This window comes from Trichoplax adhaerens, genomic scaffold, assembly GCF_000150275.1.
Source record: "Trichoplax adhaerens TRIADscaffold_7 genomic scaffold, whole genome shotgun sequence".
Classification (NCBI taxonomy): domain Eukaryota; kingdom Metazoa; phylum Placozoa; class Uniplacotomia; order Trichoplacea; family Trichoplacidae; genus Trichoplax; species Trichoplax adhaerens.
In genome coordinates, this window is record NW_002060949.1 from 4,034,991 (window position 1) to 4,048,010 (window position 13,020).

General features: G+C 33.4%; 1 protein-coding gene across 1 annotated transcript; it reads left to right on the forward strand.

Annotated features, from left to right (window-relative positions):
- Positions 1-6,794: 6,794 nt before the first annotated feature.
- TRIADDRAFT_58243 (uncharacterized protein) lies at positions 6,795-12,843 on the forward strand (the record flags this gene model as incomplete). The annotated part of the gene is made up of 24 exons (XM_002114075.1): positions 6,795-6,890; positions 7,208-7,299; positions 8,563-8,647; positions 8,895-8,954; positions 9,405-9,491; positions 9,712-9,783; positions 9,879-9,947; positions 10,040-10,131; positions 10,228-10,344; positions 10,439-10,508; positions 10,615-10,650; positions 10,734-10,845; positions 11,082-11,135; positions 11,217-11,275; positions 11,373-11,442; positions 11,554-11,585; positions 11,749-11,789; positions 11,866-11,929; positions 12,016-12,093; positions 12,191-12,256; positions 12,325-12,363; positions 12,429-12,497; positions 12,593-12,646; positions 12,727-12,843. 24 exons carry the CDS (start codon positions 6,795-6,797, stop codon positions 12,841-12,843), a joined length of 1,731 nt encoding a protein of 576 aa, XP_002114111.1.
- Positions 12,844-13,020: the final 177 nt, after the last annotated feature.

Genomic DNA, 13,020 nt, shown 5'->3' on the forward strand with positions numbered 1-13,020 from the left:
AGTTTTCACCCTTTGTATTTTTTTTGGAACATTAACTTTGCTATATCATGTCAAAACATTTAATGTGACCAAAGTATCATGAAGATTGTTAGCAAAGGCCAGCGATTTATCATATCTGCTAGCCACGTCTATTTTACTTTCGTGCTCTGTACCGTAGCAACAGTAAATATATTAGCAGAATGGTACGGTAAAAAAGGTAATTGATTACTGGAATATCTAAAAATTACTTCGTGGCGCTAGACTACTATTACACCCGTATCTTTTCGTCATTACATAATTTAGCATTGCAAACATTGCTAAGCATGACGATGTTCGATATCTGGAAATTTCTTATTGATTGCTTCCTATTCCATTCTTGTCATCATAACGGCTATTTTGTAAGAACGTCGGCACGTAAGAAAAAGTTTCATTTATACCATGATAACTCTATTACAATAATTTCAACTTGAATTGTTTCTGCACCATGGATTGTACGAACAGTAAATAATTCCTTCAATTCATGTCGATATTAGTGTTCTCAATTTTAGCATTGCTAAATTATGTTATTCTATCAGCTGGATAAGGATAGAGTGAGGGGTATAGTACGGTAAAACACGTTATTGATTTATTTATTTTATTATATTAAATCAAGAAAATCAAAAATAATGTCCATATTCCAACTACTTAAAGGTACTTGATAGCTAGAACTAAGTATACTTTAAACCTTCTATTACAAGATATTAAATGGAGCTGATTTTAAAATTGTCGGCGGATATAAATATTGTGATGTGTATCGAAGTAATAAACTTAATCTCTGTGGATTATCAGGATCGAGGATGTCCATAAATCAGTCACTTGCTTCATTTGTTTTACTTTGTTTAATGTTTAATTTTATTTAATAATTGATGGAATATAACGGATTGATTTGTATATCTTAGTCAATTTCTTTTGAAGATAGTTGATAGCAGCGCTAAGCAATGTTAATCGATCGTGGTTTATTTTGAAGAATGTTTATCAAATCCAGTTATAAAATCCGTCTTTAGTCATATCATTTCTTGTCTTTTAATATAGATATTGTACATACGAGTATATGTTAGCGTATATGACTTATGTCCGACCGCATATCAATCTGTTATCATATAATTTTATGATGTTATATAGCTCAACTATAATAATATGGTGACTTGGGTCACACTCATCTAAGTGCAATGTATTAATCTATTCTTATATTACTTACTAACATTTTCTATACAAGTATTGAAATATCCTCTGTACTGTAGATTCTATTACACTTTATTATTTATTTATATTCAGTTGAAAAATAAAGTATTTCGACAAATAATTTAACATTGGAAAATGTGTGAGAAATTGTAGTTTGTAGACAATTTCATCCATAATTCATTCTTCGTATGCATTATAAAACACAAAATTCTAAACGTCTAAACTAGAAATAATACCGTAACCAAGTCAGTCGAGTCTACGTATAAGAAATAAGAACTCATTTGTCTAATCTACCTAACTCACAAATTGAATATCCTCTCTAATAGAAGTTAAAATTTTTGTTACTATAGAATAGCCATAAATGAATTGAGCGTCAAGACTTTGAGCTAAAAGGAATCGTTCTCATTCAAAATTGATTTTCTTCTCTTCTACGTAAATCAGTTAGAACGTTCAACTTCGGTATAAAACTAACTTAATTAAGAACAGAAGATACAAGGACTAAGTGCATCAATGCAACCAATGCATGGGTTCATTTACTTTTGGAAAACAATCAATCAAGTCATGATAGTGGCAATCGAATTTCTTTAATTACAAGTTATTAAAAGGTTATTGACGTAACTTCTGGCAGTTTAATTACTATCTAATGAAGTCATTTATTACCTGTAGTTTGGCTAATGAAAACAAAAAATAAATACAGAAGACGATGTATAGAAAGATCAGTTATGCAGTAGGATAATTTTAGTACGACTAAGTTATCTAGTAACTTTCTATTTTTAGATTGTATCCAAATTAATCTTTTTCACCTTTACTACAGTATAAATAGAATTAACCGAGATTAGAGACGGTAAAAATAGCCGACCGGCTTTTCAAGACTGCACAGTGCATACATATACAACAGAGCGATTCCTTTCTCTGATGTAATTGAAACTTGATTTGCAGGTTCCGTTTCTCAGTCACCGTGAAAATTTTCCAGACTTTTAGGCACATTTCCGTTCATATGTTTATTATTTAATAATGATTTCAATTTAATTCCTATGATGAATAAAAAAGTGTATCATCTATCTGATTCAGTTGATTGGTGTTTCAGAAATAAATCATTTCTTCCTTTAATTTATATAGCCTGTCATGTTCATTAACTGCCAATCATTATTAAGCAAATGATATTGATTTGCAATAGTTTTGCTGTTGGATTTCCTTTAAAAGGCTATCCAATAATAGTCAATGATATAAACGTGATTGTAAAAATAGTGTTATTAACCGTGATGGAAATATTATTGGATACTACTCTAGTTTGCCATCCACATTTGCACTGGAATTTGAATCCTTATTAATCATCAATACTAGGTTGAAAATACATTGGCTTTCAGTTATTTGAAAAAAAAAAAGACCGCAACTGTCAACCACTTTGTTATTTTATATCCTTATTTTATGCCAAGGGTTATTCAGTACAGGGAAAGGCTTGATTTGAATTCAAAAGTTGGTCTATTAATCTTCCATTTTGTTGGATTCTAAATTAGAACCTACGCTACTCTATTTTAACAACATCGTTTCTTGTTGATACGCATCGTTCATGATTATCAGAGAGTACAAGCATTGGGGGGGGGGGAAAGAAGAAAGGATTGAAAATGGTTTTGAATGAAAATAGAATAATAAATTATTAATGTATCATTGTCCTATTGCTGTATTCAATTCGCTCTTCGTAATCAATATATAATAATAATAAGGTATTTAGTTGGTATAGGCCTATGGGGTAGACCATCTGATCGAAATTATATTGATTCGAAAGATTCTTTCAAGTCAGAGCAAATACGTTTGCCATCTTATCATGATGACTCCATAACATGTACCTGGCTTTGCTAGTCATCATTGAAAGCATGACTATTCACATTTTTATCCTATTTAACTCTTATTGACAACATTTATGAGGATATGCGAGTCGTATTTTATTTGACTTATTTACTTGCAAGCTCAATAAGAAGGTTACTTTACGGGATGCTTTTATTCTTTCCCTTTCTCTCCTCCCCTCCCCCTATTTCTATTTCTAAATCAAATTTATTTACATTGAGTCATTCTAGCCTTAGATAGGATGAACAAGGTGACGGTTATTCTTACTTTTTCAATCTCTTTTTTTATTTTTTGTCAATGAAATTATAAAACAATATCCATTCGTATTATTTGAAAAAGCATATGTGTATTAAGGCTACAGTGTTGCTCATTATTGTGGGTAACTGGATTACAGACGATTGCCATGGATGCCTAGAATACTTTTTCCATAATGCTGCTATTGTAAAGCTGACTAACACCACGTTGAAACTATTTAAATCCGCTTTAATTACTTTATTTATCCATGCAGGTAGTCGTAAATTGGGTGATGTCTATTTCTTTATACTAAGGAATAGAATGGCCTTTTGTATGACTTGTCTGAGAAAATTAGGAAGGATTATCCAATATAGAATTATGTCTTGCAAGACAAAGTCTATTGACTTGAGACTGTGAATACTTTACTGTTACTGTCATTGAATTGATGGGTAATTTTGACGGCATACAGCGAGTATCGAGAGAGGTTTAAGTCATGGACTACGAGAATGCTAGATAATCTGCAGTAACACATCTTTAAAATATCGACGTTATACTACGCAAAACTAACCTAGCAGACTATCTCTATGTTGGGTTGTATCATGACCGCATTTTGAGCTTTTTATCCGTCTCTTATTTCGCACCATGGCAACGAATATGGAGCATAGTTGTGTAGAGTGTACTTCAGTCGTGAGTTGGACGCAAATTTGTGTCGGTGTGATAGGTATACAAGAATATAGAATTATAACTTGATTGGCGAATCCGATAGCGATATGCTGTAAAATGGTTGTCGGAAACGATAGACGTATGCTCCTTTTTGACTAACTTCTGGCTTGTCTCTTTAATGGTCCGCGCTCATCTATATTACAGTATACTGTAATGGAGCTAAATCACTCCACTCAATTATAGAACGGGTTGTTGTCTAGTTTACATAACGAGTTGCATGAAAATTTGTTCCCTTTGTGCCGCGGTAGTAAATATACCAGGAGATAGTTATAACATGATTGGTACATTCTATAACGCTATAGAGATGCTGGCGAAATGATCTGCCTAATATACGCGTATGCTTCTTTTGACAGAATTCATGCTTGTCTCTTTATTGGTCTGCAATTATTTCCGCTGTCTTGGACAGACATCTTACTGAAGCTCCTTCCCTCATCGTGAACGGTCTATCTACTGTAGTTCTTGATAACATCATTCTACAGTAGCCTATTGTGAATAGGAGTGGAAGTTATTACTGAAATCAAGCTCGCTTAGGTCTCGCACAGCACCATTTATTAGATTGAATGTTGTATATGATGGCTACAATGAAAAGTCCCTGTAAACATCTCCATGTTGATATTTTATTGGAGCAAGGTACAGCCAAGCCATAAAGAGAAAGGTAGTCCAAAGACCAGATTTCTTCTACTGTAGCTGCAGTATAGTATCTCAGCATACAATGTAATATTATGGCCCACTTATCTACTAATCATTGTAGCTGCCGGACTTAGAGTAATAAAGTTTCTCTTCTCTAAAACAGATCTCTCTCTCTCTCGTCTCAGTCTCTAAGTAGGAAGACATATTATTACATACAGTACTGTAGTATACGGTGTGATTCATTTGGTGTGGTGGATCTTGAGGTTGACTAATGATACTTTCATAAAATGCAGCTTGCGCTTTGCTACCAGTTAATTGACTTTATTGAGCTGCTACCAATAAATTGTGGTGGATGTTGAGGTTGACTAGTGATACTTTCATAAAATGCAGCTCGCGCTTTGCTACTAGTCACGACACAGACAAGCGTTTTGATAACATAACCTGGTGATAATTTGTAATCTATGATTATTAGAACTTATCTATTATAATTATAATTATCTGACATAACATTACGCTACGGTTTTGGACTTTGTGTATTAGTGTAACTAACGATACACCTATTTGAATGATAATTCTCAACATTTGCTATCAGATTATTGACACACCTATTTTGAATGATTATTCTCGACATTTGGTATCAGATTATTAACACACCTATTTGAATGATTATTCTCAACATTTGGTATCAGATTATTAAGGATGGAATAAAATACTTCATATATGAATCAATTTGAAGTAAAATTGATATCAATCGATAAGTGGATCCTATGAAATTTGATCCATTTTATTATCAAAATTGCCCACTAAATTCTGCACGGATTTATCGAGATCGAAATTGATCATCGTCAACAGTAGACCTAACACTCTCAACCGTAGAAAGTTGGAGCGTTCAGCCAGGTGCCTGAACGGGCATAACAGCAATCGTGCCAGCTGGGGACATCTCGACAGGAGTTCACTTGCTAGTGAAGTATATATAGACGTTAGCCTTCATGTACTGCAGCTTTGATGGCCATAGTCTTGGCTACAGCACAGTCAATCAGATCGCAGATCGCTCTAATTAACTCCCCAATGTCCCAAAATGGACAAGCTTGTCCTTATCCTGATCGTTCTACTTGCTCATGCCCATACTAACTCATATAATAAAATTGCAGATCGCTCTAATTAACTCCCAATGCCCCAAAATGGACAAGCTTGTCCTTATCCTGATCGTTCTACTTGCTCATGCCCATACTAACTCATATAATAAAACTGCAGATCGCTCTAATTAACTCCCCAATGTCCCAAAATGGACAAGCTTGTCCTTATCCTGATCGTTCTACTTGCTCATGCCCATACTAACTCATATAATAAAATTGCAGATCGCTCTAATTAACTCCCAATGCCCCAAAAATGGACAAGCTTGTCCTTATCCTGATCGTTCTACTTGCTCATGCCCATACTAACTCATATAATAAAACTGCAGATCGCTCTAATTAACTCCCCAATGTCCCAAAAATGGACAAGCTTGTCCTTATCCTGATCGTTCTACTTGCTCATGCCCATACTAACTCATATAATAAAATTGCAGATCGCTCTAATTAACTCCCCCAATGCCCCAAAAATGGACAAGCTTGTCCTTTTCCTGATCGTTCTACTTGCTCGTGCCCATACTAACTCATATAACAAAACTGTACAGAGGCAATTTAGCGCTCATTCTGTATGCTGGAACACATGATCAGGAATACAGAAGTGAGAATCACTGTCAGACCGATAGCTCTCTCTCTCTCTCTCTCTGTACGGTAATAACAGTGACATTATTTTTGCGCTAGCGCTAGACATAGTACAAACTACGAGCAAAAATAATGTTCTCTCTCTCTCTCTGTCTTAGTACATTAATAATAGTGACATTATTTTTGCGCTAGCGCTACACATAATACAAACTACGAGCAAAAACAATGTCGTAATGATCGTGTATAGTACACTGTACATTTAGTACTGTACAGTGTACAGTACAGTACTATTGGCTTCTTGCAGTCTACAGTAGTGGTCCGTCGTACGTCGTCCTGGACGGACCGGTCCTAAGCGAATCGCGAACGGGTGACAATATCACTCCAATTGCACCAGACTGCACCGATCCTAAGCCAGCAGTTGTTGCCTCCTCGGTTGCCATCGAATCGCTGAAAATGGCCAGCCATTACTTATATTTATCTTCCAATCCTATCAGATTTACTCCGGTTAATCAACACACAAATGTATTTTTCGATGAAGCCAATGGTGAAGTAAGTCGATTTAGTGATAGACTACTATCATAATAAGGATAATACTGTAAAAGTGGTTGTGCTACTGAGTGGCACAGCTCTCTATTCTCAGTAGTAGAATATAGAGATCGATTGATTGTATACGAAATCGGATTGCCATACGCTTGTCTTATGCGGATTGAGCTAGCAAGAAGTAATTTTATCAGACTGTAGACGCTCTAGTGTATATCCCACTGTATCGCTATGCAATAGATCGACAGATTAGGCAACTTTATCGTCTTGTTACTGTCTCTTCCATGGCTAAACTAACATCATATTTTCAATAAACTAAAATATAGGTATTTACTCTGGATAGGAAAGGAGGGGAAGAGGATGATTCTGCTTTAGTTGTTGTTAAAAGCCTTCATGGTAAAAATGAAGTACAATTTAGGTAAGATTGCAATGCTATAGTGTTACTATCCAGCGCTTGTATTTTATACTTGTATGTTATTTTACCAAATATAAAGTGTATCAACATGCATTAAGCCTGATCACAACATCCAATATCGTTTTATGTCTTCTGTGCGTTGTATATGCGTACGTGTGGATAGCATCTATAAAAACGTACTGTAGCTTGAGAAGATGGATGATCTATTTGCTCATGCCGTTATTAGAACTTAGCGATCAATACAACAGTTCAATATGTTACACCTGTAGAAGAATACAATACATTATCCAAGCGGTGACTATTTTTTTTATACTGTACTTTGAAACGATGGGTATTGAATATTACTACAGTATCATGGACAGACTAGCAAAGATTTCGATGACGTACTTACGAGACGATTGCTAACTTCCACTTTACTCCGAAGGAAGAATATGACTGTAATTATTTTATAATCGAAGTCAAAATTTTCTGGACCTATTGACAGACCAGCGAACGTGTCGATGATCAATCAGTTGACCGAAAATGAAGACATGACTTGAAAAACAATTCAGTCATCACCTCTTAATACCAAGAAATATTCTGTAGTAAAGGGGCAACAACGGCGAAATCCATGACTATACTACCGTTATTATGGCAATAAAGCATATTTGGGACTGCATTGTTACTGTAGTTTCCGAATGATCTATTACTTGACTGAAAACGCAGATACAGTATAACTTGAAAACGATTCAGTCATCATCTCTTAATACTAAGAAATATCCTGTAATTGCCTACACTACAAGTATTATGTCAATGAAGCACACTTGGGACTGGATTGTGACTGTAGTTTCCTAAGGGTGTAAAGCTCTATCCATTTTAAAAATGATTGCTATAAAATCGCTTGATGATGGTGGTAAGCCTTCTAGTAGTATAATGAACGCCACTTGCACTAGATGTTTTCATAACGATAAACCACTCTTTTAATGATGATAATAAGGGTTGTAACGATCAACTGAACGCTCTTTAAGCTAGCTCTAGTATTGAGTGATTTAGGTAGTCATTCCATCGGCGCTGCACTGGGCATGCTATATAATATAAGTAATATTGCACGATTGCATTATTATGCTAAATGAATCTACTATAACTTAAATGATCATCCCTACATGGTTACTTTTGTATTAGATGGATTAAAGAGTCATCCGTTACTTTACGCAGTAGTACACATCGCTTTTGTTGACGTATAAAGGATATTGTCTGTTACTAATACATTGGCATAATTTGTACTAGGCTGGAACATGGTAGCCAAATTAAATCTATTAAATTTTCACCAAATCGAAATATCCTATCTGTCCTTCGCTCATCTAAGATGGTGGTATGCATACAGCTGATTTTGAACTACAAGTCTAGCTATCATAATAATCCTAACTAATGTACTCGACACTAGTTTAAAGTACTAATATTGCACATACTGATGCTATGATATAATACGGTTGTAATAAATGATAAATAGTCCGTTCTATAATCAGGACTGATTTTTTAAATACAGGATACATTGAATAGGTAATAACCACTGATGCTAGATTAACTTTATTTTATTTTCAAATTATCTTTCACTACAGACATTCATCAACTGCAGAAATTTTAACTTTGAAGATATCGAATATCGTCAAACGTGTAAAGTTAGTATTTTGATAGAGTGCTTAAATCCTATAGTAATCGAACAAATAGTAGAGTATTACTATTGCAGTATGCATCAGATGCGGACTAGTCATATCAAAATTTGTTAAAATACATATTTCTAACTCTGGCCAATCATATACGAATAATCTCATAATCAATTGATGTAACTAACATATGCTGTAGAAAATGTAGACGAAAGAAATTTTAAATTCTGAACTATTATCGATACGAAAATGATTATTACAATATGAATATATACTAATTTCAATTCATAAAATGCCATTTTACAAGTTTAGATTAATTCCTTACCTTTCCACTTCATTTAGTTCGACACACTATAATTAGGCTTTTAGTGAAACGACCTCGTTAAAGTATCCAAATGAATTAGGATATAACTTGTGGACTAATTTCGTTATTGATAATCGTATTTTGTATGTATTTACGCATAGAGTCAACGTGCCGAAATTACCAGCTTCCATTGGACTAGCAATACAGAAGTTGTATTCATTACCAATCAGAGTGTTGAATATTATCAGGTAAGAAAATTATTTATGAATGAGATTAAAAAAAACTGCTGAAGGTATACTTGTACTAGTAGTGCATTTTATCTGCTAGTAGTTGTTATGATTCATTTATTTGCTATTAACTATTAATTTAAAAAATTGTAAGATTGTCAATTGGTTATCTTCAATTTTATAAATTAAATCCTAAGTCCGTTCTAATCGGTTGTATCAATTTATGCCTTTCTTTTTTTAGGTTAATCCGGATCGCAATGTTGTAAAGTTACTGAAACTTTATAGCATCAATGTAAATTGGGCGATCTTCCAAGTAAGATACTTTCGATGACGTGCTTATTAATAACTTAGTAATTTTATAATTTCTTACAAATAAAATCACTAAAAAAGTATTATTAAATTCACTAGCCTCGGTTCTCCACTTTAGTGGTATCGTCATCTGCCAGTAGCACGTTACTTCAACCTTATATGTTTCAGGTCAGTTATGTTTTTAACTATTAACTTCAAATTGGGTTATACGCGCACGCATTTCAATTATTTAAGATTATGTATACATTTTTATATCGTAGAATGGTCAAGTTAACAAATTACCAAAGTTCGAAGTAGCGAAAAGTTTAACATCTGAAGTACTGCAAGAACGAGATGTGGTTGTAACTGTAATGTACGTATATTATAGCTTACTCTTTTAAGCTATGATTACAAATACCATATATTGGTCACCATTTTTGCTAACTGTCCAAGTGTTTCCGATCTTTAGATATGGCCAACTTTATATTCTTGTTTTGAGATCTGTACCTCGTTCACAGAACGTAACATTGTCTGCTCCTTCCCTTGGTAGCGTAGCTGGTGATATAGTTATGTATGCTTTATACAAGTGAGTCTTAGAAATCGTATGTAAATACTGTATAGACTTTAGCTAGGAATAGAATACTGAATATTTGGTTATATTTATTCCTTAATTACGTTAGAGATAGCCCTGCAAGAGTAGCTGCAATTTTAAGCGTAAATATTCCTGGCAGTTTCGCTACGCATATTGTTGTAAGTGATCATTATGAAAATTAATTACTCGCTTAAATTTCTTCAATAAGCGTGTACAAACGCCTTTGGATCAGTGACTAATTCTACTTTTGACATATTTGGATAGGACAATTTAATTTTGGTTCATCATCTAAATGCCAAAGTATGTTTTCCACCCATAGTTTGTTCATAATTAAAAAAATAAATTTACTCCAGTTAACGGCACATTTCTTCGATTGGTATCAGGTTTCGCTGTTGTTTGACATCTTTCATTCTATCAATGATCCGGAACAAATACCAACAATTTTTCCAATTCTTGCACCTTTACCAATTGAAACTACACGTATCACATTCCTAGGTACTCATGATATTAAATATCTTCAATATCTGCTTAAACAAATATTATTTTTTGGCGCTCTTTTAATTTTATCTGATAATATTAGGTAGTGAACTTGTACGAGGCGTTAAGGAAGGCGCAACTTATAACTGCGAACATTGTAAATTCCATTTTTGAATATTTAGCTATAATCTAACTAATTTGAATTGTGTAAATATCATTTTTTTGTTTTTCACATTCACTTTTATTTTAAATAGATGCTCCTAGTTGGGTCACATTTCAACCAAATATCGTCATTGATGCAAAATTAGGTAGCTATAGCGATAACCATAAACAGGCGTGAATATTTCATCTTCCTTGTAGTTAATTCTCTATGAAATTGTTCCACCAAGGTTGCATTTGGCAGATGTATGTCAAATTGAACGTATTAGAGACAATGATAACTGATAAGGTATATACGGTTGACTGCTTCGATTACTAAACTAATGACTACAAACTTTGAAAAGTTTGAACTTATCTCCCTCATCCTTTCTTCCATACCGATATAGAATCAACTATTGGACATTTTATTGCTAAGAAAGAAGGGCAAAGAGCCAATTATCGACTTGTGTAAACAAGGTATTACGCCCTTTTAAGTTAACTTGACGGACAGCTGCTTCTTTTACTGGTATAATATTATTAAACGCTTATCTAATTTTATTATGATTACAACAAATTTACTTGTGCTAGCTTTGACTCCTGGCGAGCAAAACACTTTACAGGTAATATCAGCGATTTTTGATCAAATTAATATAGCCTATAAAGAAACCGTAACCAATACAGAATCAAAGCTGGCGAGTATTGATCTTATTCCTACTAAATAATTGTGGTGACTGCTGTAAGATTAGTTTACTAATATTAAGGTTTATAAATTAACTAACCTAGCAGAATCCGTTAAGAGGGATATTTGATAAATCTTCTCAGAGGTAATAAACGTCAGAAATATATTTTCGTAATTTTTTTTGTAAATGAATAATGTTTTGGTCATTTATTATATTACAGAAGGGTAAAAATAGACCAGTCTGAATTATACAGTAAAGTCTTGACATCATTCCTTGATAATAAAGTAAGTTGATGATTTATAAAGAAATTGCTTGGAAAGTGCTATTTATTAATGTTATTTCAATAAATTTCTAATGTGGTCTTTTATAGAAAGCAAATCGAAAATTTTTGATATCAGTACTCATTGATTACATCCGGTCACTAAATTTTTGTCGTTTATCTGTACAGGTAAAAAGTTGTGTATATCCTGACAATTTTAATATACAAAATCGGTTATGAATTTTCTTATTATATCATATTGTCTCTTAATATTGATATTTCTTAGTACTGCATTTGCGAATTATTGATAAATTTAATAGTCGAAAACAAATCCTTTTATCAACTACATCAGGTATGTATCTGAAATTTTGCTACTGATTTGCAACGTAAACTAATTTCAATATCTGTGCGATATCTTAGCTACTTCAATACCGTATCTTGACGGATTCAAAACCTTTGGTAAGTGCACAATGATGTACCGTTATAAATTCTGTAAAATTCATTTTTTAACGTTATTCTATCAGGCATGTTTAGTACTTTCATTGGAAAAAGCGTATCCTCCCGCATTTCAACTAGCAATGGATATGCTGAAGGTAGAATAGTACAACTGAATCTATTTCAGACCAACACTTACAACTACTCATTTATAACATACTTGGAATGATCAATTTACTGAATACTACTTTAGAGAATACCTTCATGCAACGAAGATGTAGTGGAAACTTTATTGTCGAAGAAACATGTATGTATGCGATAACAATATTTACCAGGTTCTTTGTTTTTGTACTTTCTAAAGTTTGTACAATTACTATATTCCTGTAGATATTAGCTGCACTACAATATACCGAAAGTATTGGTCGTGGTGATAGTGTGTCTGCTCGTAAATACTTGGAATTGGCTCAGAACAGTGGCGATAAAAAGCTGCTCTTTACTGGTTAATGTCTACAATATTGTAATGTGTAGATACAAATCCAGTTAATGACAAATGCTCGTTTTTACAATTTCATAGTTTTGAATTATTTTGAAAATCGAAATCTACGCTTAAGAGGAACACCAGAATTTGCAACAGGTTTTATTCCTATTTGTGTATAATTTTACAAGACATTTAATGATAAA